The 26,933-nt window shown below is 42.8% G+C and overlaps 1 protein-coding gene across 1 annotated transcript in view; it reads left to right on the top strand.

The window, feature by feature from the left end:
* Positions 1-26,933, top strand: part of EBF1 (EBF transcription factor 1) — a 424,741-nt gene that overhangs the window by 7,655 nt on the left and 390,153 nt on the right. The window contains exons 3-6 of the mRNA XM_039245352.1: positions 572-633; positions 2,259-2,375; positions 2,571-2,668; positions 26,582-26,700. Of these exons, the coding sequence (XP_039101283.1) occupies positions 2,372-2,375; positions 2,571-2,668; positions 26,582-26,700 (221 nt within the window). The 5' untranslated portion in view covers positions 572-633; positions 2,259-2,371. The remainder of the gene's footprint in view (positions 1-571; positions 634-2,258; positions 2,376-2,570; positions 2,669-26,581; positions 26,701-26,933) is intronic.

The following is a 26,933-nucleotide window of genomic DNA, read 5'->3' as shown; positions in this document are numbered from 1 at the left end:
ACATCTTGCCAATTTCAACACATACAGCTTTTGAGAAGGCTATAAATTAAATGATGGCAAAGCAGCGGAGGAGGTGGCAACAGGCTTAGATGAAAGCTTGTCTCTGCCATTACAAACTGTGATGGCAATTCCTGGCAAACCCTGCCCTGTCTCTGGGTATTAGTCTCCTCTTGTAAAATGAGGGGATTTGGGCTGCTAGCTTCTACTCATCTCTAGCTCTAACAGTCTATGATTTTAAGCTGATGGTTTTTTCACTAAAGTCATTTCAGGGCCCTTATAACATTTTTTTTGCCCAACTTTGTTGGACCTATTACTGGTTTTCTGGTTTTTTTCACCTAGTACTCTAATTTATGTAATGTTTGTCCATAAGTTGACTCAGTTTTTAAAAATGTAAATAAAGAAAATAATTTATAGGCCAATTACAAATGGAAACCAGTTCACTTGCCATAAATAGAGAGTAACCACAAAAATAAATATAAAAAAAGCAACATAATGTAGTTAAATTTGAGTAGATGTTATTGTCTACATAAGGCTCAGAGCCTGTAACCTGCTCTGTTTTTCCTTTTTAAAGGGAGGTTTGGAGGTGTTAAAGAGAAGTTGAAGACAGACTAGCCCTGAGATTTCCCTCTTGATGTAAGCGAAAGAATTGAGACCAATAGATCTGTATTATTTAATTCTGTATCCATGAACCAACCACAGTATTTCATACACCATCTAAAACCAGTCCTATGCTTCCATAAGCTGTTCTAAGTTTCTCTTTCTTTCCTTTGTTCTTTTGTTCTTTCCTTCCTCCCTCCCTCCCTCCTTCCTTCCTTCCTTCCTTCCTTTCTTTCTTTCTTTCTTTCTTTCTTTCTTTCTTTCTTTCTTTCTTTCTTTCTTTCTTTCTTTTTCTCTCTTTCTCTCTTTTCCTCTCTCTTTTTCTCTCTCTCTCTCTTTCTCTCTTTCAACTCTTGATTCTTCAATACTTCTAAAGGACCATAAAGAGTCTGATTAGAAATCATACATTGTTAATTGTTTTCTTCAATCTGTATTTAACCTTTCATTTTATGTTGATATTCCTTTCCAATTAGTATTGGTTTAGCTTCCTTTTTGTGTTTATTTAAATTTGCTTTTATAGTCAGTCTTCTTCCATTTGAAACACTCCCTTTTTAACAGAGAGGAGATGATATATACCCCTCTGCTGTCAATGTCGAAGCAATTATATGCCACCAAATGGCTTGTGATTTGGCATCTTCTCCTGATAAAGGCTTATGATAGATAGGATGTGGCAGAGGTCAGGAATTCTGCTGAGTACAACCTGAGGGTATGCTTCAAATTGCTTGAGCTTTATCCAAATCCCCTAGGACACAATCAGAAAACTGGTCCCCTTCAATTTTGGTACAGAGCTTTCTTCTTCATTCTTCACAGAGATTCAAAGTGAAGACGTCTAAAACTGAGCCACCTAATTGCACGTTTTACTCCCTAGCATTAGCGTAGCCCTTTCCTGCTTTGTATAATCAGTTATAATTACTAATTTGCTGGCCACAATTAGCATAGGGAGTTTTATAGGAGCAGAAACAATTTCTTAGCTACCCAATGGTACTAAATAATTTAAAAAGGAAGACAAAGAATTTCTATCAAATGTGTTTTGTTTTCTTAATGCTGGTAGTGCCATTAAGAAAAACCTTTATAAGGTAAAGGAATCAAGAAATTCATAAAGATCAATCCACCAACTATTTCCTGCATTACAAAAGTTTTTTGTGTGTGATTTAATTTTCTTGCTGAGGTGAATTTAATTTGCCATAAGGAGCTCAAAACCTGCGGGGTCAGTTTCAATGGAACAGAATGCTTTTTATCTTGTCTGAAATACTGTTCTTATCTGCAAAACATGAGGGGGATTGCTTTTTCAGAACTAATTTTCATTAAAAAGTTGATTCTGAATCAATAGAAACTTTTTTCTGTGCCAAATTTGGTTGAACTATACCCTCTTATGACCTACTCACTCCAATTCAGAGTAAAATTCTGCCTTTTCCCCCCTCAGTGTTCGTTACCAGACCCAAGTTGAGATCCAAACCACAGTGAGCAGACATTAGAAGAATTCCCAATATATATAAGATACACTAAATATAGTAATGACAGTCAGATACATGAAGTATGGTTATTTTCTGGTAAGAGAGTTACTTGAACCTTGTTCAAGAATTCTTCAGATTTCCTTTAGCCCTGTTTGTTCCTGATGCTGATTAATGTTTATGATTCCATTATCCACTTTATGTTTACAGATTCCTGCTCCTCACAACATTCACTCAATTATTTTATTATGTGTTGACATCATTCTCAATGGAATGGATGATGGTATCCTGGCAGAGTCTCCTTCCAAACTTTGCTGAGTATCATGAGTAAGTGTACTTTGAGCCAATTCCTAGAACTATATCCCCAAGGCTTCAAATTATACTTTATTTCATTGTTTTCAAGTGTCTAGAGCCAACATGTCTGTTTGAGATACTGAGTCAAGTATTGTCTCCCAAGCACATCTATAACTGTTGATCCCTGTGAGAGAGATCTAATTCTATTTGTGCTTATCTTAACCACAGCGTTGAAAGAGGCTTTAAAGATCCCCTCATCCCCATCTGGTGTCCGGGTGCCCACCATATCAGCCTTCTGTGGTGCAAGTAATAGAAACCAACTTTGGGTAAGCTAAACCAAAAAGCATATTTATTTTATTAATACAGGGTGGCTAGTAGAATTAAAACAAAATAAAACAAAACAAACCCCAAAGAACCAGTTAAGAGGGGTTAGAACTCATATTGACTCTGGGAAGCTAGGTACCGGGTGCTAACTGGCAATGTCTTTAAGTATTACCCACTGGTGACCCCAAGGATATTGTTTTTGGGAGTTTTAACATCCCCTTGCCAACTCTTAGTCTGGGTAGTTGAGATTTCTTATATTTATTCAAAATGCTATATAAAAGTACTTTAAAATTGTCTCCCAAAACTTGCCCTCAACCAGATTGCTTTCTACCCAGAAATGATAAGCCTACCACTTATAATAGATAACCTTTTCATTTCCTACAATTTATGTGATTGGAATCCTAAAATGTTTATTCTTTTTCTTTTGTGGTTTCTTTGATGTTTCATAATTACTTTGAGATCCATCAATGATATTATCTGAGTTAGCTCAGCCTTTTTGTTGTTATTTTTGTTGCTGAGTAATATTCTTTGGATGTACTGCGATTAGTTTATCCATTTGTCTGTTTATGAACATTTGAGTTATTATCCATTTTTGACTATTGAAAATAAAGCAGGACAAATATTTGTGTATACTTATTAATTGAGGGAAAAGCCTTTTTTTTTCCTGCCTTAGGGGAAATCTTTATTAATCATGTGTGGTTCACACATGCTCTTTTTAAAGAAACCCAGCCTTCTAGAGAAGTGCATTCCTTAAGACTGGCTGCTGTTTCTCATCATGAGTCTTTTATTAAAAGAAAACCACAGTGAAACAATTGTTTTGATTGTGTTACCTTCTAATTAAACTCTTTTTTATTTTTTGAAAATGTGTTTATTTATTTATTTGTTTGTTTACCTATTTAGAAAGAGGATGAGAGTCGGAAAGAGGCAGAGAGAGAGAGGAAGAGAGAGAATCCCAACCAGGCTCTGCACTGTCAGAACAGAGCATGACTCAGAGCTTGAACTTGTGAATGGTGAGACCATTCCCTGAGTTGAAATCAAGAGTTAGTTGGTGGCTTAACTGACTGAGCCACCTAGGAGCCCCTAAATATATTTTTTTTTTGTAAAAAAAAAAAAAAAAAGTCTGGTTGGTCTTTCCTTAAATGTTACATAAAACATATAAAGAAGACAACAATCATGATAAAAAGCTTCTGCACGGCAAAGGAATCAATCAATAAAACTAACAGGCAACTGATGGAATGGGAAAAGATAATTGCAAATGACATATCAGATAAAGGGCTAGTATCCAATATCTATAAGGAACTCATCAAACTCCACACCCAAAAAACAAATAATCCAGTGAAGAAATGGGCAGAAGACATGAACAGACACTTCTCCAAAGAGGACATCCAGATGGCCAACAGACACATGAAACGATGCTCAGCATCCCTCCTCATCAGGGAAATACAAATCAAAACCACACTGAGATACCACCTCACGCCAGTCAGAGTGGCTAAAATGAGCAAATCAGAGAACTCTAGATGCTGGCGAGGATGTGGAGAAACGGGCACCCTCCTACACTGTTGGTGGGAATGTAAACTGGTACAGCCCCTCTGGAAAACAGTGTGGAGGTTCCTCAGGAAACTAACAATAGAACTCCCCTAGGACCCAGCAATAGCACTGCTAGGAATTTACCTAAGGGATACAGGAGTGCTGATGCATAGGGGCACATGTCCCCCAATGTTCATAGCAGCACTCTCAACAATAGCCAAAACATGGAAAGAGCCTAAGTGTCCATCAACAGACTAATGGATCAAGAAGATGTGGTATATTTATACAATGGAATACTCCATGGCAATGAGAAAGAATGAAATCTGGTCATTTGTAACAACATGGATGGAACTAGACGGTGTTATTCCCCTCTGAAATAAGACAAGCAGAGAAGGACAAATACCATATGTTTGCACATATAGGTGGATTAGGAGGAAGTTAACAGAGGATGAAGCGGGAGAAGAAGGAGAAAAATAGAGGGGGAGAGGGAGGGAGGCAAACTATGAGAGACTCTTGAATGCTGAGAACAAACTGAGGGCTGATGGGGGAGGGGGTACAGGGGAAAGGGGGTGATGGGCATGAAGGAGGGCACTTGTTGGGAAGAGCACTGGGTGTTATATGGAAACCAACTTGACAATAAAGTATTTAAGAAAAAAATTAAAAAGAATACAAATTAGAGTTTATGTTTACAAAACACTGTTAAGTGAAACAGTTCTAGACTGCAAATGTATTATGCAGTCAATTTAGTCTGAATTTGGTTCCCTGGTACATGATTGTGAAAAAGACATGCAAAAATATTCTAAGATTTAGTCTGCATCTTCCTTTCTGCAGAAGAAAATTGTGATTTCAGGTCATAACCAGCATGCCCATCCAAAGTCATTCAAAGTCTGGGCAGCCCTTCCTCCTTTTGTTTCCTTTGTTGTTTCTAACCCTGCAACATGGTATGCTGTACAGTAAAAGGCAAAGAACCATTTTACTGAAATAGATGACATCCTATGGCCAACATCCCTGCAATTAATATGCTTTTCAAGGAGTCATTCCAAAAGAGAAGAGGTGCAGAATTGCTTTCACACATTACACAGTTAAAATGATGACTATTAAAAATGCTGCTGCAAAAAAAAAAAAAAAAAAAAAAAAAAGTGCTGCTGGTCCCTGGCAGCCTCACCTCAAAGTCGGATCAGTCTACTTTGAGTCCTGCCTTCCCTCGAGCAGAATTGAGCCTCTCTTGGTTTGCAGTCTCTGCCCCTCACTCTACTTCCTTGAGTTCCTCCAAAGCAAATCCTTCAGATGATGGATGTCAGCTTGCAAATCCTCTCAAGTCACTTTCTCCTTCTCCAGACTCCTTCTCTGAACTTACTATCTTCTCTCTGTGGGAGGCACTTGCTTCAAATCTTTATATGGCTCCTTCCTTCTCATTCTTCAGTTCCTGGCTCAAATGTCATCTTTCAGGGAGACCTGTTCTGACAAACCAGGCTCATGGCCCTCATCCTCAGTGAAACCACCCTGGCTTTCATGCTCTTTATTGTAATCTGGAAGTTATCTTTTTGGGGGACTTCCTTTTTGGTATCTATCTTCCCACTAAGCCGTGAGCCCCATAAGAATAGAGATCATATCTGTCTTTCTATTACTGTATACTCGTTGCCTGGAAGAGTGCCTTTTACACTAAAGTCACTCAATAAATATTTATTGAATAAATTAAAAAATTAATAGTATGTTTTATACAAGTTCTATTGTAAAATATAGCATACATAAAGAAACATGCATAAAACTATATATATTCTTTAGGGAATGGTTATAGGGTGAAGTTTGTTAATCACCATTCAAGTCAAGAACTAGAATAGTATTTTTCTCCTAGAAACTATCCTTGTACTCCATGTATCCATTCCCACCCACAACCTAGAGGTAACTACTATCCTTACTTATATGATCATCATTTACCTACTTGTCTTCATAGTACTACCACTTACATGCTCATCCCTAAACCAGGTAGTTTAGTTTTGCCTGCACTTAGAAATAAATATATATAGAATTAGTATATTGGAGGTACTTTTCTGCACCTTACTTATTTCATTCAAGATTCTGTTTTTAGATTTTTTTTTTTAATTTCTGAGAGAGAGAGAGAGACAGCATGAGCAGGGGAGGGTCAGAGAGAGGGAGATACAGAATCTGAAACAGGCTCCAGGCTCTGAGCTGTCAGCACAGTGCCCGATGTGGGGCTCGAACCCATGAACCGTGAGATCATGACCTGAGCCGAAGTCGGACACTTAACTGACTGAGCCACCCAGGCACCCCTCAAGATTCTGTTTTTAGACTTCCAACTTCTGGCATGATGGAGTGAGAAGGTTGACAAATCTTGTCCTGAAAAAAAACTACTAAGCTGGTCAAAAGTTCAAAAACAACCATTTCAGGGCTCTGGAAATTGATCAGAAGCATACCACACACTGATGAAACCTCCTGAACTTTGGGCGAGAACAGTATGAATCTGGGACATTGTTGCCTGAGCTGCTCCTACCCCTTGCGGAGCCCCAGTTCTGTGGTGGTCGCTCACGCTGGGTGGGCCAGGCCAGGAAAGCCAGCAGCATTACTGCTGCCCCTGGATTTACAGCGCCATCCGTTAAAGTGGCCGCCTCGTGCCAAGCAGACAGGGAGAGCCAGCAGCAGGCCACTAGCCTGAGCTTCCGGCACTGTTTGGGGCCAGCAGCCGTCTAGCAGACCGCCAAGGATTTAACAGTAGTGTCCAGATGTGAGACAGCCACAGGGACAGAACACGTGTCTTTTTCACATGCATGTGTAACGTTCTCCAGAACAGATACTACAGCGAACCACAAAACAAATCTCAATACCTTTTATTTTATTTTTATTTTTTCATTTTTATCAAGTTTTTAATTTTAATCCCAGTATAGTTAACATACAGGGTTATATTAGTTTCAGGTGTATGATGTAGTGATTCAACAATTCTATACAGTACTCAGTGCTCATCAGAAGTGTGCTTTCAATCATCCATCCCGTATTTCACCCCTCCCGATCCCCACCCACCTCTCCTCTGGTAACCATCAGTTTGCTCTCTAGAGTTAAGGTTTTGTTTCTTGGTTTGTCTTTCTCTTTTTTTCCCTTTGTTTTGTTTCTTAAATTCCGTATAAGTGAAATTATATGGCATTTGTCTTTAACTTATTTCACTTAGCATTATATTCTTTAGCTCCATTCGTGTCATTGCAAATGGCAAGATTTCATTGTTTTTATGAATAGCATTCATATATATGTATATATATATAAAATGGAATATAAATACATGCATAATGGAATGTGTATATATATATATATATCTCCTATAATATTCCTCTCTCATGCTGTTCTTTTTAGGTTTTGGTATCAATATTATTTTTAATCTTCAGTATTCATAATTATTCAATTCATTTTCTTCTACTAATTTGGAGGTAACATACTCTAGTTCTACAGTTTTCATTGTTACATTATTTATGGATTGGATTATGTCCTCCCCCCCCCCCCAATTATATTGAAGTCTTAACCCCTGGTACCTGTGAGTGTGACCTAATTTGCAAATAGGATCTTGAAGATGTAATCAAGTTAAGATAAAGTCATTAGAGTGGGTGCTAATCCATTATGACTGGTGTCCGTACAAGAAGGGGAGACAGAAATTCCCAGGAGGGAGATGACCATGTGAGGGCAGAGGTGGAGATCAGAGATGCCACTGGCACACGTCTGGGGCTGTCAAGGAAACATTCCAAAGGGAAGAGCCTTCAGAGGGCGCTTGGCCCTACCAACATCTTGATTTTGGACTTCTAGCCTTTGGAACTGTGAGAAAGTAAATTTTGTTTTTTTTTCCAGCCAGTCAGCATGTGGTAGTTTGTTATGGCAGCGCTTTCAGTCTAATCCACCTTAGAAATCATCACCTGCATAATTAATGTACCCAAGTCTAGAAGTCATGGGAACCTTCACCTTCTCCTGGACAGATAGGGGGCACAAGGAAACCGCACACCAGAACTTTTCATTCCCTTCTCCATTTCCCCTAGTCCAGCTCATACGCTGTAGTTGTCTAATACCTTAAGTTAATCGCAGTTTCCCCACTAGAAATTGTCATTACGTTTCATACAGTCTATGCTTATTTTATTCCACCCACATTCTCTACTGTCTTTGCTTTGCTAACTTTTTTGCATCTCAGATCCTTTTCCCAGTACCATTGTCTTTCTGCCTGAAGCACATCGACAGAGTTCCTGCAGTGAGAATCCGCTGGTGACAAATTCTCTCAGGTTTAGTTGGGGTTTCACTGGCTGCAGAATTCATTTGACAATTGGTTTCATTAGATACACCGAAGATACCAGTACACTGTCTTCTGCCTTCCGTTCGTGCTGTCGGGAAGACAGCTAGCTGTTTATTAGAGGCCAGTCTAACTGCCATGCTCTTAAAGGTAACTTGTCTTTTTTTCTCTGGCTACTTGAAGTTTTTCTCTTTACCTTTGTTCTTTTCCAATCTTACTATCATGACTCTAGTTGCAGATTTTTTTCACTGTCCCCCTCCCCACCTCTCTCTTCTTTCTATTTTATTGATACACAATTGACTTAAACACTATAAAGTTAAGTGTACAGCATAATGACTTGGCATTCCTATAATTCGGGAAATGGTTTCCACAGTAAGTTTACTGAACATCCTCATAGAGTTACAAAAAATTTTTCCTCTGTGATGAGAATTTTAGGATTTATTCTCTTAGCAGATTTAAAAAACTATTTTCTTGGGGTTCTCTAGATCTTTTTTGATCTGTAGATTAATGTGTTTCTTCGGTTCTGGAAAATTCCAGTGATTTTCTCCTCAAACATTTCTTCTGCCTCATCTTCTCTTCTCTTCTCCTTCTAAAGTCTTGATTCGGGGCCCCTGGGTGGCTTAGTCGGTTAAGTGCCCAACTTCGGCTCAGGTCATGATCTCACGGTTTGTGGGTTCAAGCCCCGTGTCAGGCTCTGCTCTGAGAGCTAGCTCAGAGCCTGGATCCTGTTTCAGATTCTGTATCTCCCTTTCTCTCTCTGACCATCCTCTGCTCACGCTGTCTCTCTCTCTCTCTCAGAAATAAATAAAAACATTAAAAAAAATTAAAAAAATAAAGTCTTGATTAAATGCATGTTACATTTCTCACTATATCCTCTTTGTGTCTTACTCTCTCTTTATCTACTATTCCATGTCTTATACTGGATGGTGTATTCTAATTTATATCCAGTTTATTATATATTATATTGTATATAATTTATTTACATGGACACACTCGTTTCACTATCCTTTCTAGTTTACCTAGTTTATCAGTTCATTACTTCTCCTTATGTTTTTTCCAATCTGCTGTTAAACCCATTCACTGAGTATTTAACATTTGTTATTTTAGTATTTATTTGTTTTTCAAATTTGCTGTGACAAATTTTATAGCTTCCTATAATATAATCTGTTTTTGATAACATACCTGTTTCCTGCAGATGTTATCAGTTTGTCATTTGTTTCTTTAAGCATGGTCATTTTGATGGTATTTTAGTCTGTCTGATACTTTCCAAGTCTGGGCAGAATGCTGGTGTGTCTCTGCTTTCTGTTGGTTCTGCTGGGTTTCATTAGGTCATGTTTCCTTGTGTTTCTGCTAATCTTTGTTTGCTTGCCTTCCTTCCTTTGTAAAGTTATTTGTAGGGATAACCAAGGCCTGGCATACAGGGACCTGCCCCTGAGATGCTTTGGGTTTGCTCCATCAGGTACCTGGGTCTACTACCAGCTGGCTACCATCTTACACCATTTCACAAACTGAGGTTATGTAGCCAGCTCGAGCTGTGTGTATCTGAGTGTAAAGCCTCCAGAGGGCCAGTCAGGGCCCAAAGTCTCCTGGTTTTGGGGAAGCGAACACTAACTTCGTCCAGCCATTGGTAATGCATCTCTTTGAAATCCAAGCTTAGTGTAAAGGGGTCTTCCCACCTTGGATGGGCTTCGAGCCCTGACCATTACTGCTCCTCCCCTCATGCAGTCCCTGTGCAGAAGCCCCGAGTGACCAGGAACCAGAAATGCTTTGGGGCAGAAGTGCTTTAGTGTCCAGTGCTTCACTAATCTCCTTGGTGATAGGCTTTTCATCAAAAACTGGCCTGGAAACTCCCCACTGTTGTGCTGGCACTTCAGTTGTGTTTTTCTTTATTAAGAGATTTAAGAACTGTTTAAACAGTGGTAGGGGTGGTGAGGGAAGTGTTGATCTGAACGACAGCTGTTGTGATTGGAAAATGAAAGCTCAATGATATTTTTAGTCTCTCCCATCCTTAACTTCACCCATGGTCTCTCCAGAACATAGTGAAACTTGAGTGTATAAGTGCATGTGAAGGCCAAGGACTAGCACATGTAGCCATGGACTAGCACAAAGGAAACTGAAGAGAAAATGAATTTTGTTTAGATTTTTTACCTAATTCCAAGTGTTTAAGAATATGGTTCAAGGCTTTGCTAAACATCAGCTTGCGTGTCTCAAGGCTGTCTGATTTTCACAAATCTTAATGCAAGAAGCCAGGCTTATAGAGCCTTTTTAAGTGTTAACATATTTATCGGAGATAAAATAGATTCATTTGAACAGGTGATTAAATTTGCGGCCTGAGGCCTTCAAAGACACACAAAGAATCCACAACTGCTCTTGTTTATTGGGAATGAAGGCTATATTTCATATTTGAAAAACATCAACGTTGTTTCATACCTGCCCTTCTGCAAAGTTAATGAAATAGAATATTTTCATTAAAATGGTTAAAAATAACTATGCTATTAAAACTAAGACTACTGTGAAGACTGAACTTTTTTTTAACCCAAACTGTAAAATAGTTTGGTCTAAAGATATAAGGATACTATTACTGTCCTAAGCTGACCTTTTATGAAGTTAAAATCCTTCTGAACAATTTCAAGAGCCATCTTTCCTACTGATGTAGCCCACACAGTTCAAGTACTGTATGCTTTTCACAGGGTGTAGTCCATCATGCCAGAAAATATTTTCTTTTTCTTATAAAACACACATGCTCATGCCATTCAATTTTAGAGTATAAATACTGAGTTGATCTTTATTTTTTGTACATGAAGTAAAAATAATGAGATGAGAGTAATGGCCATAAATTACATATCATAGAAATGTTGATTTTTCTCTTTGCAGTTTCCAACAGTGATGGTAAAGTCAAAGTAGGGCACTGAGTGGATGTCATGTGGACATTTTCAGGGCCCAGAGCAGCAGTGTTTGGCCACAAGGGCTTCTTTCCTCTGATTTTGCAAGACCCCTGACAGATTCTGCCCCTCCTGACTCCATAGACCTTAGATGACCCACCTCAAATTCTAGAGGTTTCAGGTTCTGAATGACCCTTGAGTAGCTGACTCAAGTCATCTTGGGTGAGTCTTCCATATTGGTTTTGCACGTATACTCAAAGGGGAAAGTATAGCTTTCTTCAGAGTCAGCACAGCAGAGTGACAAGGGCAGCAATGTAGCCTGAGGGGGTAGCCAAGGATTGAATGTCGACTTCACCACTTACGACCTTTCGAACTTAGACAAGACCTCTCACCTCTCTATACCTAAGTTTCCTCATTTGTTTGAGGAGAATAATGACTATTTCCATTTCATAGACTTGCTATGAGAAATAAATAAGATCATAAATGGAAAGTATTTAAATAGTCATTGGCATATAAAAATACTCAATAAATGTTTGATATTAATATTTAGACTTGAGGAATATTTTGCACAGGTTTGGTTAACCCACCTGAGGAGAGTAATATTCTTGAGAGTTTTGAATGTAGTTCAGAAATAATTAAATACCTTCCTTGATTGAAATAAAAAGGCAATTAAGACAATGAAGCATTTTTCTCTGTGTTATCTAGGACATATTTTTCTCATTTTCCTTGTGTAATGGGAAAATTTGAAACTCATACAGAATGGTGACAAATTACTCATCCTGAGGTTAATTGTTCCCCATCAAACACATTTCAAGTATGGAAGATGGAGAAGGTTCCAGAGGCTTCAGAATTCAAATCTTGATAGTGTGATATTTGGGATTCAGGCAGGCTTAGGTTTCTGATATTGCCAGAATATGATATTGGAAAAGTTCTTCAACCTTCTGGGTCTCAGGCTCCCTGATTATAAAGATACCAAATTACATTGGTGGTGTTGGCAGGTTTATAGCTGACAAGCTACAAAGTAGTTGAGTGACAACACAAAGCTGACTTTGCAACACATTTCAGAGACTTAATGTAAGAGAGAGCAACCTATTTACATACAGTGAACCAATTAACCAAGCTCTATTCACTTCACCCAAGCAAACAGTTTCCCAACTGTGCATCTCTGTTTATCTGGAAAGCGGCACAAAACAATTCAGATATGCCTCTAGGAATGAGGTGGGATGGAGAGAGGTTACAGCAACAACTTGGAATGAAACAAACACTGCATGATATGTGTGCTTCATGCATAAGATTTTTTATCTGATGGTGTTTTAGTGATCTCACTAACACGTATTGGGAAGTTTCTATGACAAATGAATAAGCCTGTCTTCAAAGGAACATAAGGAAGAAGGGGAAATCTAATATTTATAAAAAGCCATGTGTGTGACCAGGTATTGTATCTGTTGGTCTGAAACCTCAGAAGCATCCTGGACCTGGCTTCTGTATGTAGAAGGCAAGGAGAAACTGAAGAAAGAGGCAGACCACTCTTGGTAGGTGGTGACACTCTTGGATTGCTGGTGGCAGGTTTAATAAGCAAGGGAACTTACACATGAGGCTCATCTTGTCCGGTAACAAGACAAGAAAATCTCTGTACCCACCCACCAAAACCTTAAGAGTATATATAGAGGCCTTAATTGGGTTCAGTCACATGTACTGTCTAGATGGTCTCAACAGCACACTGTTCTCTCAAAGCTGCATCCTTGAAAACAGTTCCCACTGTGTGAGCCTACGCAAAATGTACATATGAAGTGCAGGGGAGGGGAAGAGGAGCCTCTGATTGCCCAGGTTTGCATCATGGGTCAACCTGAGGTCATGTTCCCTTGATAACCTCCTCCAACAATATTGGAGTAAGCTAATGCCCTAATCACCCTAAAACCTCAATGACTTAACATAATAGAAGTTTATCTCTTGCTTGTATAAAGTTTATTTCCCCATGCAGTCAGTCATGTAGGGGCCAGATTCCTTCTGCCTTGTGATTCTGATATATCTGAGAGCAGGGTCAGCAAACTATGGCTTGGGGACCAAATTTGATCTTGATCTAGGGTTTTTGTAATTTTTTTTTGTAAATAAAATTTTATTGGGACACAGCCACATCAATTCATCACGTATCACCTGTGCTTTGTAGCTGCTCTCACTAAGATGATGGACTAGGGTACTTGCAACAGCCTCATGAATTGTAAAATATTGCCTATCAGGATCTTGACAGAAAAAGTTTGCTAAGCCTGCCCTAGAGCATTGGAATTTCGCCTTGGATTTTCTGATTAGCTGGCAGAGGGAGAGGAAGAGGGGTGAAAGACTGTGGGAATTTTTTATGAACTATATCTGGAAATGGCTTCCATCAATCCCACCTACTTTTTGTTCACCAGAACTCAGTCATATAGCCAAAGCAGCTGCTAGGGAAGTTGAGAAATGTAGTCTAGCGCTGGCCCAGGAAGAAGACATACAGCAGTTCTCCACAGCCCAACTCTGTACTAGAGTCTACCAGTCACTCCCTCCTCTGTGTTCCTGAAACCAAGTGTTTAAATACAGGTGAGTTGTTACGGATAAGTCATTTCAATTATAGTCTTAAAAAGTTAAGCACAGTCAGACTTATCTGGATAATTACTTTAAAACTGAATGACTGACGCAACGTTTCCAAATTTTAGTTTGTGTTCATAGGTGCCAATAGTGGTTTCTAATTGTCACAGGCTGATAAAAAAGGGAGAAAGGTGGATTTGATACTGAAATTACTTCTTTATTTATTTATTTGTTAAAAAAATTTTAAAAATGTTTTTGTTTATTTTTGAGAGAGAGAGAGAGAGAGGCAGCATGAGAAGGGGAGGGTCAGAGAGACGGGGGGAGACACAGAATCAGAAGCAGGCTCCAGGCTTTGAGCTAGTTGTCAGCACAGAGCCCTATGTGGGGCTTGAACCCATGAACCACAAGACCATGACCCGGGCTGAAGTCAGACACTTAACTGACTGAGCCACCCAGATGCCCCTGAAATGACTCCTTTAAACTTGTCCTACACCATGTGAATTAACGAATGCTTTGTGTTAGTTTAAAATAAAAACTTTGAAAAGTAGAGAACGAAGGGCATAATTACATAGACCACTTCTAAAAGAACCTACTTTATTGAACTCAGAAACAACCATGTGGACATTTAAGTGACAATTTAGTTTCTAGAAAACATGATCCAGCACATGTTATTATAGTTCATTTATAAACCTTTGGTTTTGTGCAGTTTCTCTTTTTCATTAACTTTGTAATTTGGTTTCATGGTTGTTTAAATGGTATCTGCATAAAGAATGTGTCCCTAGTTTTATGCTTGTGCCTATTTAAATAAGATAGTAAAATTAGTTTAAATAAAAACATGAGCAATCCAGAAGAACATCTTCTTTCTTAAAGGTTTGTGTATATAATGCAAGTTTATAGGAGTCCACCCACAGAGAGAGCTCTTTTTGACAAAACACATATATTTGAATTAAGGAAACTATAGCAGTCAGGACAGACTATGTAAAGCTGCCATAACAAAGAAGCCCCAAGTCCTAGTGGTTTAAACTACCCACTTACATTAAACCTGTTGCATATTGCTAAAGAGTTCTGTTCATTGTGATCCCAACGGGAAGACCCAAACTGATGCTGCTGCTCTCAGTAACACCTCTGCTTGAGGGGGGCAAGTACTCTGCGGGTTCTCTTACCTTTAAGTAAATGCTCTGGCTCAGCTAAGTCAGATGACCACACTAACTTCAGAGAAAGGACTACAATCTTTTTGGGTGCCCAGAGAAGAGAGAAAGCAGGAATCGGTTGACAGAAATAAACGTCTGCATCTTTGTGTAAAGGAGTGCCCTGTGGCCTGGTTTCAATGCTTTCTATTCCCTAGTAAGGTACAGACAGCTTTCTTAATTTCATGGGCAGCTGGGGCTCCTGGGTTACAGCCAAGCCCTGCTGCTTGCTAGCCACATGCCACGGGCAAATCCAAACCTCAGCTCCTCCTCTGTGAAATGGGGGAGAAATGTTATGGTTCACTGAGAGGAATCAAGGCAATAACTCTCTGTCAACCATAAATTATGATCCAAATGAAGGTAATAGTATTGTTTCTGGCAATCAGTCATGCCCCATTAAGAATAAAGAATAATTAGTAACGATTTCACTCTACAGCACTTGTCACACAATCAATATTTTGTCTCAAAAGTTTCCTGAAAATTCACAAGAAATTTCCTTAGGTAGTCTGATAATGAAACCTGAAGAGAATACTTCTTAAAAAAAAAAAAAAAAAAAAAAGAAGCAGCAGCAAAATTTCCCTCTTGGCTAGAAGGTGGCAAACCATTTTATATGGCCCCAAATCTATATGGCTCACTTTTCTAGTAGATTCCAACATTTAAAAAATTTGAGGTTGAAGAAAAGAAGCACTCTCTATCTTGCCCAAGCAGCAGTTGTTTTAAGTTAGGCTCAGCATGAAAAAATTTGAAATGTTTCACAAAATAATGGTGAGGATAGAAACACAAGAAGATTCTCATACTGTAGCGTCAACTCCTGGAACTGATATCACCTGAATCTCAGAATTCCAGCAAAGTAGAATTGTATGGCGCCCTGAAGATGATCTCATCTCCTACTCTTATTTTCCAGATGAGGAAAGTAAGATCTAGAAAAGTTAAAAATTTTGCCCTAGGTCATGTTCCTTAAACACAAGTTGATTAGCCAAATATTTTTCCCCTTCACCATCCTGAAATTGTGGACTGAAGGAAATTAAACCCTGAAAGAAGAGATGTTTCTCTGTTCCCTCATACAATCGCTAACAAAATCTCTTTGAATCACAGCCTATGGCACACCCTTCACTGTGAATATGCAAGCATGCAGCAAGACCCCCAGAAATTTCTGTGGACTAGTAATGATTCCGAGATTCCTTTTCATTACTTCTAAAATTTAGTTGAGTTGTTGTTTTCCATTTCTGATCTTTCTAAATGATGTTTTGACCTGTAGGAGATGTATGAATTGAGTAAGAAAATGAGATACAGGCTTCTAATTGAATAATTATTTGATTATTTAATTAGATGTGGAAGTCTTATACTCTAGGAGAAGAATTTTCACGTTGTCCACAAAAAAAGGAAGAAAAAAGAAAAAGAAAAAAAGAAGGAAAGAGAAAGAGGGAGGGAGGGAGGGAGGAAGGAAAACAGAAAGAAAGGAAGGAAGAAAAGGAAAGGTGAGTTTCCTTCCAGGCATGTTAGTCAGGAAAGGCTCAGCGATGCTGCCATAAAAAATCCCTGGGACTTACTGTAACAAAAGATTATCTCACATTCATTTTAAATGTTCACTGTGGGTTGGAGGGGTCTCCACATTATCTTTGCAAAGAGTGGCAGGCTGAAGGAAACTCCATCTGGGGGTCACCTGCAGCTGTGACATGGGGAAAGTGAATTGGTGAATTACACATTGGCTCTTAAAGCTTTTGCCTCTAAATAGCACATATTACTGATAATTCTTCATTTATCAAAGCAAACCATAGGGTTGCATCTAAATGCGAATACTCTACCCCGAATACTCTACTCTTTCTATAGACCTGGAAGAAGGGAAGCCATAATTTTGGTGAACATTGCTAATGGTGGCCATCCTAGAAATAAAGAAGAAAAGAAAACAGGATAGATGTGCTCCCTCCCCAAACTGTCAAAAAGACAGTGTCTCACACCGTCAATATGAATCAAATCCCCAGTCAAGGATAATAAAATGTGTGCCAGCTCTACAATAAAATCTCTTAACACATTAACTTGTTGTGATAAAGTTTCCTGAATTTGTTTCTTCATCTTCATACAAGAATATTGCATAGAATGGGAAGCAGGTACAGACGAACTAAAATAAATTGAGGCTGGGATAAAGTTTCTGGATATGTACTATGGGCCAGCTGAATGAGGAGACACATTTACGCCTTTTGTGTACTTTATCAGGCTCTTTACATTTATGATATAACTGTACTGGTCAATAGTCTTCCAAAATAATTTGACAGTAGGAAAGTTATAGCCTGATCAGACAGAAAAGTTCATTTTTGCTTAGATGCTAATAGCTTTCACTCTGAAAAGAAACCCTGAACCTCTAAAACTTAGCCTTTTTGGGAAATGTCTGAAGGTCTGGGATATGTTTAGACAACCCTCATTTGTTTTTTATTTGGGGACAATCATTTGCTTAGATACATATTTTTAAACTTTTAGTGTATCACTAGCAACAAAGTGTTTCAAGTGGGGAAAACTCAAACTAGCTCAGAATGTCCCCTAAATTAAAAAATAGAGTTTTGTACTTTCCAGAATAATAAGCACTTTTATAGTCTTTCTTTAAATCTTTCTTGGTAAAAAGCTACAAAGCAGGAGGAAGGTTGAGAGTCAAAGCCTGCTGATTTACTGTTTAATTATATCTTTCCCCCCTGCCCCTTAAAATTTTATAACAGAGCAGGGTTAACATTAACACCCCAACCACAATAAACTAAACATATTTTATTACATATTTTATTTCCAAGATGAAAATGAAGATATAATAGTGAGATGATTTTATACAGAGGTAGGGTGAATTCTATGCGACTAGGGATAACTCAATTTTGTGTCCTGTGCTTTAGTTTTTAAAACTTTAGTTTTTAAAACTATCATTAATAATTATATTAATAGCAATCTTTTACTGAGTACTGATTACAGTACAAGGGGTTATATCAAGTACCACACATTTTCCCCTCATTTAATACTCATGGAAAACCTACTTTTAAAAATGAGGAATTGAGGATGAAGTGACTTGACCAAAGTCACTTAGCTAGTTAGTAGTGGAATATTCCTTTGGGATAAATCATTGTGGTAATAACATTTCAACCAAGGTATCTGGTAAGTGCAGTATTTTTGTAGCCCAACTCTCTTGGAGAAGAAAAGATTTATATTGGCAGCGGTTCATTTATTCATAAATATATGAATGTCCACTCTGTGCCTGGTCCTATCTTAAAGCCTGTGGGATATAGAGCTGAAAAAGTCTGCAAGGCACAGATGTTGAGAAAAGAGGTTAAGAAAAATCAGACAGACAGACTTGGGCTGGGCTCTGCAATGCAACCTTAGACAAGAACTCTCTAGCCTGATCTGCAAACTGGGAAATTATATTGGTGCTTGCTTCATGGTTTTGCTTGGAAAATTAAACTAGATAATGGATAAAGTGCTTAGCATCGCACATTGCGTTAGATGCTCCATAGAGTGCGTTCAGTTAATACCAGGTTTTACTGTTATTGTTGTTGCTATAAGCAAAATAGTCACTGTACGTAAGCTCCTTGATTATGGAGGGGAAAGAGACATTTAAACAATATTTTCTGTCCAATGTGATATGAGCACCAGGGAAATCGGGGAAAGGCACGAATGACTGTCTAGAACGGGTCTGGAAAGGTTTAATGAAAGAGGTGAACTTTGTGCTAGTGATTTTTAAAGAGCACAATTTCTCCAGGTAGAGACCGGGTATGGGCATTCCGGTTGTGTACAAAGCTGCTCAGCAAGGCGTGTTTGGGGAATCTCAAGTCTCTAAGGCTTTAGCGAAGTGGACCGTCCTAGAGAGGAAAAGAGGAACGGGGAAAGCGAATGGGAAACCCACCCGCACTGGGAACGTGGGGGGCAGTGACGGGAGGGAGGCCGGAGGACCGCGAGGTGGCGCTGTGGCTCCACGTAGAGGAAGACTCCGGCGTCCGCGTGTTACCCGCACTCGCAGGGCGGCGCCGGAGAGGCGGGGCAGGGCGGGCTTGGTGGGTTTGGCACTATCCTCTTACAGCCACCAAATAATGACGGTGAGAAAGATAATAAAAACATAAGCAAATAACCCGGAAGCGGTCTCCTTTAGGACACGCGGGGGCATCAATAATCAGAAACTGTCCGCGAGGAACGATTAAGAGCGCCCGAAGTGCCCAGCAGGGATCATTTGGCGCGCAGTCCGGGTAATTGCAGGGCCCCGACGGGAACCCGCGTCGCCGGGCTGGAGCCGAGCCGGGCGCCCACCCACGGCCTCCGGGCCAGTCCTGCACCTAGTAGGCGGCTCCCTGCCACCTGCGGGTCCGAGGAGCGGCCGTCGCCATGGGGTGCTCAGTCGCATTCCTGCTTGCGCCTTTCTTTCCACCGGAGCTGAGGTTTTTGGGACTTGCTTGCTGGGTTTCACATGCACACATGAGCAAACGAACCACGTGTGAGCTCAGGCTCAGTGCTCACACGTACGGATTTCTCCACACGCACACCCACTCACATAAGTGAGACACGTGTCGACGTGTAACTCATGCGCACACTTTACACATGCACACGTGTATTCAACGCTTGTGTGCAACAATCCTCCTTAAGCACACGCGGCCACACGCACCCAAGTGCGCGCTGTCACTCACTGGTACGCACTTGTACTACACAGGCCCATAAAAAAGCAACCACTATTCGTTTTAACAAACGTATTTGCACACTCACATCACACTCATCTCGCATCTCGGTGGCCAACAAAGGGCCGAGCGGTGTGTAAATATCTAATGAACTGTGCTTCAAAGAAAATACAAGCGCAAACTTTTTGTGACCCAGACATGAGCTCCTGTGCTAAACTCCCCCTTGCTTCTACTTTCTCCTAAGCAAACAGGCTTTCCTCCCTTCGCCTCCAAATTCTCGAAGGCCTCTTCCTCCCTCCCTCCCTCCCTCCCCCCCTTTCTCTCTTTCTTTCTCTCTCTCTCTCTTTCTTTTTCTTTCTTTCTTTCTTTCTTTCTTTCTTTCTTTCTTTCTTTCTTTCTTTCTTTCTTTCTTTCTTTCTTTCTTTCTTTTCTTCTTCTTCTTTTTAAGTTTGCACTACTGAAGAGATGCTAATTTCTAAACAGCCAGGAAGTTATCTTCTCGCACCCTGGAGCCTCTTCTCACCCCGAGGAGCGGGGGCGGGAGCGGGGGCCGTTGCAGATCAGACTCCAGTCTAGCGGGTTGGAGGACCGCGGCGGAAGGGCCAAGGGTTGGGTAGAGTCGCGCTTCAGGACAGTCTCGGACTGAGAGATTCTTTTCGTTGCGTCCCTAACTGTACCGCCTCAAAATAATTTTAGTTTTTAGCTATTCTCCATAAAAATGCATCTGCAGGTGTCCAGATTCCTGCCCTCTGTCGGGCGTCGCAAGCATCCCCCAAAAGTCTTGTCTATCTCAGTTAGATGACGCTGCACACGCCCGGAGCTCTAAGACCTCAGCTGGGACCAGGAGATGCGGCTGAGTGAAGAAGGCCACACAGCAAGTGCGGCAGATGCGGGGCTGGAGGGAGCGTCCCCTGGCGTGCCGGGTCCTGGGCTGCCGGCTGGCCTGCGCATCCAGTCCACGAGCGAGGGCTTCTCAGAACGGGGTTCCCCTCCGATCTCCCTTCTGCGGCTGCCCTAGGGCCACTGGCGCCCTCGCTGCTTTGTCGTCCCGGATGCCCAGGGTTTCGAAAGCCCTAGGGACCCGCGAGCTTGATGGTTGAGGCAGGGCGGGGGTCAGGGAGCCAGGGGAAGCACCAAGGCAAACGCAAGGATAATGCGCCGCCTTCGGACGGGTGGTTCGGATCCCAGGTTAAGGGCACAGGCTGGGGAAATTTCGACTCGGTGACTTTTTTTGCCGTGAGGCGGTGGACAGGTTGTTTCATTTTAATCGCAAGGCGTCAGTTTCCTCACCTGTAAAATGGGGGGCGATCTTACCTGCCTTCTTGTCTTGTGGGAATTTAGTGAGTTTCTGCCCGTAAAAACTTCAACAAATGTGTCTATTATTATCTAGGGACAGCCCCAGGGGAAACCCAAGAGAGTCCGCAAGGTTGATCCGGGAAAGGTTTGTTCCAACTCCTGGCCCCAAGCTCCTGTCCTAGGTGTCTGGGGGTGTCTTTGTCCCTTTCTAGGCCTCAGTTTGCCTGTCTATACTATGGGGAGACGCGCGTTCCCGTGGACTTTGGAAAAGTCAGCCAGACTGGGCAAGCACACGGCCGCCGCTGCAACGACTTGGGGGTCTGAGAGAGGAATCCGGGTCCGAGGGAATGCCTTGCTGCTTGCCAGAGACGGCTGCGAGCAAGGGGGCCGGACAGGCGGATTTCCGGGGGAACCCTGGCTGCTCGGACACATTCTCCGAGGGCGGCGGGGAAAGGTCTTGGAGGGGCAGCGTCAGGGTTTCGTGCGCGGGTGACGGGGTCTTTCCCGCCGGCATTTGGGCGCAGCCCAGAAGCACCGCCCCCACCCCCCATGCTGCGCCCGGCTCTGGCGCGATCTCCCTGGCGACCCGCGCCGCCACCCACTCAGCCTTCTTCTCGTGTGCGCAGCGCTTTGGCACTTGCTCATTGCAGCCGCGACTCCTGACTGCCAGGGGGTCCCTCAGAGCGGCCGCTTGCAGAGGGACTTCGAGCCTTTGGCCTTCATCGATGTGCTTTGTCTTTTCCTTCTTCCCAACACTGAAGAAAGCGTCTTTTCTCCCGTCTCACGCTAAGCCTTCTCTTACTAAACCTCCAAAAGAAGGGGGCATTTCCCAGGGCGGGCGGCCCTTCTGGGAGCGTGTCTTCCTAAGGGAAACGTAGAGAGCGGGAATTTTCTAAGTGACAGGTCCCAAGTCTGGCCTCCTGGGGGCGGCCGTGCAGAAAAGATTCCCTCTTTCCCCGAACGTCCCGCGCTAGTCCTCGTTTTTGGCTGTATTTAGCTCGTCTCTACTCTTTTTTGGTTCAGAAGAGGGACCTGTGTGTTCCCACCTGCACCTCCCGGAAGTAACGGAGGCAACTGGTGTCTTTCGGGGAAGGGAACTGATTTCCCTGTGACTTAAGAGGGTTGGGATAGCCAAGAGCGAGAAGGTTTCAAAGTTCGGCGTGGAGTGGGGAGTCCTGTTCACCGGCCCGAGCTTCCTGCAGCGCTGGGAGACCCCGAGGCCTGGGTAGCCCTGTGCACTGTTTGGAGCAATGAAGGGGGAGGGAGTTGACGTTAACCCGCACTGAGAAGCTCAGCGGGACACTTAACTTCGGGGGAAATATCAAGCCTTTCCAACTGCTTCTCCATATTTAATCCGTTTTGCTGTATATTTTTCTTATCCTCACTTTTTTCTTCCCTAATTCTGCAGGTCTGGACAAGGCCTGAAAAATCTGCATTTCTACCTCCTCCCCCATATGATTAGGCTGATGGGGGTGGGGAGTAATATAGGGATTACTGTTATAAGCTACCCTAAAGTCATATCACAGATATTCTATAACCCCTGGGCAATGCTATACACACAAGTATTTCTCTTCACTGGAGAAGTGACTATAATATAAGAAAAGATGAAGTCAGTCTCAGTACATACTTTATAGTACCCCTTCTCAGCACACATGCTTGGTCTTCTGGAGGTGGTGTCAACCTCACAGGAAGGAAGATTGACAAGTGTTTAAGGAATTTTTTGAAGTTTAAAATTGCAATTACTAGCTCAATATTCACCAGAGGAAATCCACAAAAACCTACTACTCTGCTGATCTGGTGTTGTTCCCTGTTTCCTATCACCCTCTCCGTCTCCTTTCTACTTTCTCTTTAGCTTCCTCCCTACTTAAACGTTTATTACCAGGGGATGGGCATGGAGGAGGGCACTTGAGGGGATGAGCAGTGGGTGTTATGTGGAAACTAATTTGACAATAAACTATTTGTAAAAAACAAAACAAAACAAAACAAAACAAACAACGTTTATTACCAGGTGAGAAAGCCAGGTTACAAGCACTAGAACACCCAAAAGAAATGCTATGAACACTCTCTGCTTGATTAAAATAAAAGTCACTCACCATCCCAGGTGAGGTATCTGCTGTTTCTGAACAGCCAAAAGGAGTTAGTCTTATCAAAAGATCCCTGCGCTTTTTTGTTTTTCCTCCTTCCATGGCCTGGCAGGTGTGGAGATTGCTTCCTTCTTATTTAGTTTCTAGAGGTTACCTATTTGGGGGCAGAAGTTGGGCTGCTGATGTTTGCTGTCTCTGGGCCAATTTCTCATCATTTCTCATCACAAACACATCATTTGCAGAGTGCTTCTAGACTCTGCTTGACCCCTTAAAAATCCATTTGTTGTGTGCTTCATACTGATCCTGGTTCTCATAGGGTCTGTGTCTCTCCTTTTTCTGGAACCTTTGCTGCTTCCCTTTGGCAGCGATCTGATCCTTATTACACTGTGTGTTCCCCATCACTGGGGAATGCACTTCACCAGACTTGACTTGGAGTCCTGAATACAGTTCACTGGAGAGTAAAAGTGGAGGCTCAGGCAATTAAGGAGAGATAAGCTTGAGTCTTTTGCTATGGCTATCTGGGACTCATTGATAGAAGGGTGGCCTCTGCTTCCTGGTCCCCTTCCTTGAAGGATCCTCTCAGAGAAGGCAGGGGATGGTCCAGGCAGGGGAAGGGATTGGCTCTGGTGGACTCTGGGGGAGGTTAAGCTTTGGGAAGTTTTGAGCCCAATTTTAATTGTGTGTTTAAATTCTGTCGAGATGGAGAAAGTCCCCTCCTCATTTCCCCTCCCCAGAAAGTTATAATCCTTCCAATCTCTCCACCAACATAACCATCCTGAATATGTACTGTGTGCCAGGAACTCTGGTAGATGCTATGCAGATCCTGAGGGACCAGACAGATCTCTTCAGAAGTGTCTTGGTGGAGACTGAATTAATTATTAATCATTGCCAGGGACAAAGTGCTCTCAGCACACTAGTGGTCCAGATTAAATGGTATGGAGCTGGGCACGCTTTGTGCACCAAGATAAAGTTGTGTTTGAGGGTAGTGGCCATGTACTCACAGGTCTGAAACAGGGTTCTTTTTTTTTTTTCTGGTTTAGGTATTGGGAAGTGGCTCTCCCTTTCCTGCTCTGCCAAGAGCACAAAGCGTAATTCTTGCCTGTCTCCATCTATTCAACATGGGCGTGTGTACCGTTCCATCACTGACCCCATGAGCTTTCTAAATCAAAGGGCCAAGGAAGGCCAGCAGAAAGGGGACCTGGATTTCTGGCAGAGGACTCCCCCCAAGGAGTCCTTAGCAGATTTGGCTGCAGTCAGGGAGTTCCTCTGAGGGCAATGAAACAAGTTCACCATGTGCTTATTAGAGGTTACGACCTGCTAAAAAATGATGGGGCACATTACCGAGAAACTTCTAGCTATTTTCTTTGCCACTCACATGCATATATACAGAGAGGTCTGAGATAAGAGATCATTTCTCCCTCCCTCTCTCGTACCCTCTCCCCATCCCCTCCTTTTTAACTCGATCTCTCACTCTCTGGACAGCTGGCAGGGCAGAAGTTGGGGTGGGTTTGTTCAAGTTCCGCGTTTAAACAGAAAGGATGAGGACGAGAGAAATCCTACACGAAAGAACCAATCAATCAGAGACGTTGTTGCTCTGGTAGCTACTCTAAAGAAACAAAAATAATTTCGGGTGAGGGTAAGGGTTGGGAAATGAATCTGAGTAAATTTTAGAACACACCCTGATACAACTCCAGTGAGAGCACTCACTCCACCGTTTACACATCCCGCGGGTTACTCGAGAGAAGTGAGCTTGTGCGGACGGTGCCTGAACACCCCCGGCCTCGAGGCTGGCGTCAGAGCGAAAACTGTTTCAGCGGCCAGACTGCGGACGGAGTCCGAGTCCCCCGACTCGGCGAGGGACCCACAGAGCCTCGCTAGCCGAAGCCCAGGATCCGCCCACGTCTCCCAGCCTGTAGAAAAGTGCCCTCCGCCATATCCCGCCCCGACCTCGAGCACCCATTTTTCCACCCCACCACCCCCTCCTCAAAGCGAAGAGGTGGGCACCTGGGACGCGCTTCCTGCTTTTTCTGCCCGGGCTCTCCCGTCTCCTCCGCTTTTGCCCCCGACGTCCCAGAACAGCGGAGCAGGACGCAGCATCGGCCCCGGGAGGGCGCAGCCTGGGAGCCGCGAGCGCGCTCAGGGCGTGGCGAGGATGCTAAAAGGACCGCAACGACCAGGATGCAGACCCCCGCTCACATGCCTGAGAAAAACATCGCCCTTCCCACGCGTCTGTTTCCCCTCTCCAGCCCGGCTCTGCCCAGCTCTGCCCAGCTCCTTCCCAGCACAGACGCCGGGGCTCAGCGATGCTCCGCGCGCCACTTTGCGAGGAACTTTGGCTCGCTCCCCTGCGCCACCCGGAGAGGGATGTTAATGAGGGAGCGTGGCCCGGCGCCGCGAGCCAGACGGCTTCTGACGCGGCGATTGGCTGCGGCGTGGCGGAAGGAGGGCGTTATGCAAATGAGGGGGCGGGGCCTCGAGGCGCGAGCCCCGCCTCCTCCCTTTGGGGTTAGTGTGCCTGTGTTTAGCTCTGGGGAGAGTCAAACTGGATTCCATAGGGAAAGCCTGCAAATCACTTCTATTTTAGCAAGGAGAAAACAGAATCTCCATCCAGCAGGGTCCACCCCTCTCTCTTTCTCCCTCTCCTCTCTCTCTCTTTCTCTCTCTGTCTTTCCCTCCCCCCTTCCTCTTTCCCTCTCTCTCCCCCTTCCCCCCACCCCACTCTCCCTCTCTGGTGTATCTGTCTACGGCAACCAGCGTCCTCTTCATCTAAACGCACTGAAAGGAAAGAAACATCTTTGGTTGGGAGAGAAGGAGGAAAAAAAAAAAAAAAAAGAGAGAGAGGAAAAAACTTGCCTGGTTGTGGAAAATGACACTTGAAGTAGCAAAGCCGGCAGCGCGAGTTGAGTCTATTGTTTCTTAAATTGCCATCAGGGCTTTTTTTTTTTCTTCCTGCTTCTTCAAGTGAAGGGTACCTCTACAAAAGGAAACTCCAGCCCCTCCTGTCCTCCACCGGCCTGTGATCATTACCAAAAAAAAAAAAAAAAAAAAAAAAAAAAAAAAAAAAAAAAAAAAAAAAAAAAAAAAAAAAAAAAAAAAAAAAAAAAAAANAAAAAAAAAAAAAAAAGAAAAAAAAGCACCCAAACCAAAAATTAACCAACCAAACAACCCCCAACAGCCAAGCATACATCTCTATTTTTTTTATTTTGGTCTTTTCGTTGGATTTTCCCTTCTTTTTTTTCTCTCCTTTTTTTTCGTGTTATCGCTCAGTTTTGAGCGAAGGTTTACATTTTTAAAAAAAATTTGCTTTCCAGCCCGCCTTGATCTTCTAGCGCGAGTTCATCGTCTCAAAAAAAAAAAAAAATCTCTGGCTGGCGTTTTTCTTTCCTTTTTTTTTTTTTTTTTTTTTTCAATATTTTCAAGGGGGAGGAGATTTTCCACAAGAAAAGGTTGTTTTCATGTTTGGGATTCAGGAAAGCATCCAACGGAGTGGAAGCAGCATGAAGGAAGAGCCGCTGGGCAGCGGCATGAACGCGGTGCGGACGTGGATGCAGGGCGCCGGGGTGCTGGACGCCAACACGGCGGCGCAGAGGTGGGTACCGCTCGGGGACCGCGGCCGGGGAGGCGAGCCGCCCGCGGGGCAGCCGGGCGGCGGCGGGGCGGCCGCGCGGCCGGGCCGCGCTGCGGAGTCCGCCGCTCGGCTCGCCTCGCCCCCGGCGCTCCGCGCTCCCCGGCCGCGCCGCCTCGGCCGCCGGCGGCCGGAGAGCCGGGAGCTGCCTGCGAGGAGCCCACGCTTCGCCGGCACTTTCCCCTGCTTCGCCTGTG

This window comes from Hyaena hyaena, unplaced genomic scaffold, assembly GCF_003009895.1.
Source record: "Hyaena hyaena isolate Hyena2069 unplaced genomic scaffold, ASM300989v1 scaffold_253, whole genome shotgun sequence".
Classification (NCBI taxonomy): domain Eukaryota; kingdom Metazoa; phylum Chordata; class Mammalia; order Carnivora; family Hyaenidae; genus Hyaena; species Hyaena hyaena.
This window is presented reverse-complemented; position numbering and strand designations above follow the sequence as displayed.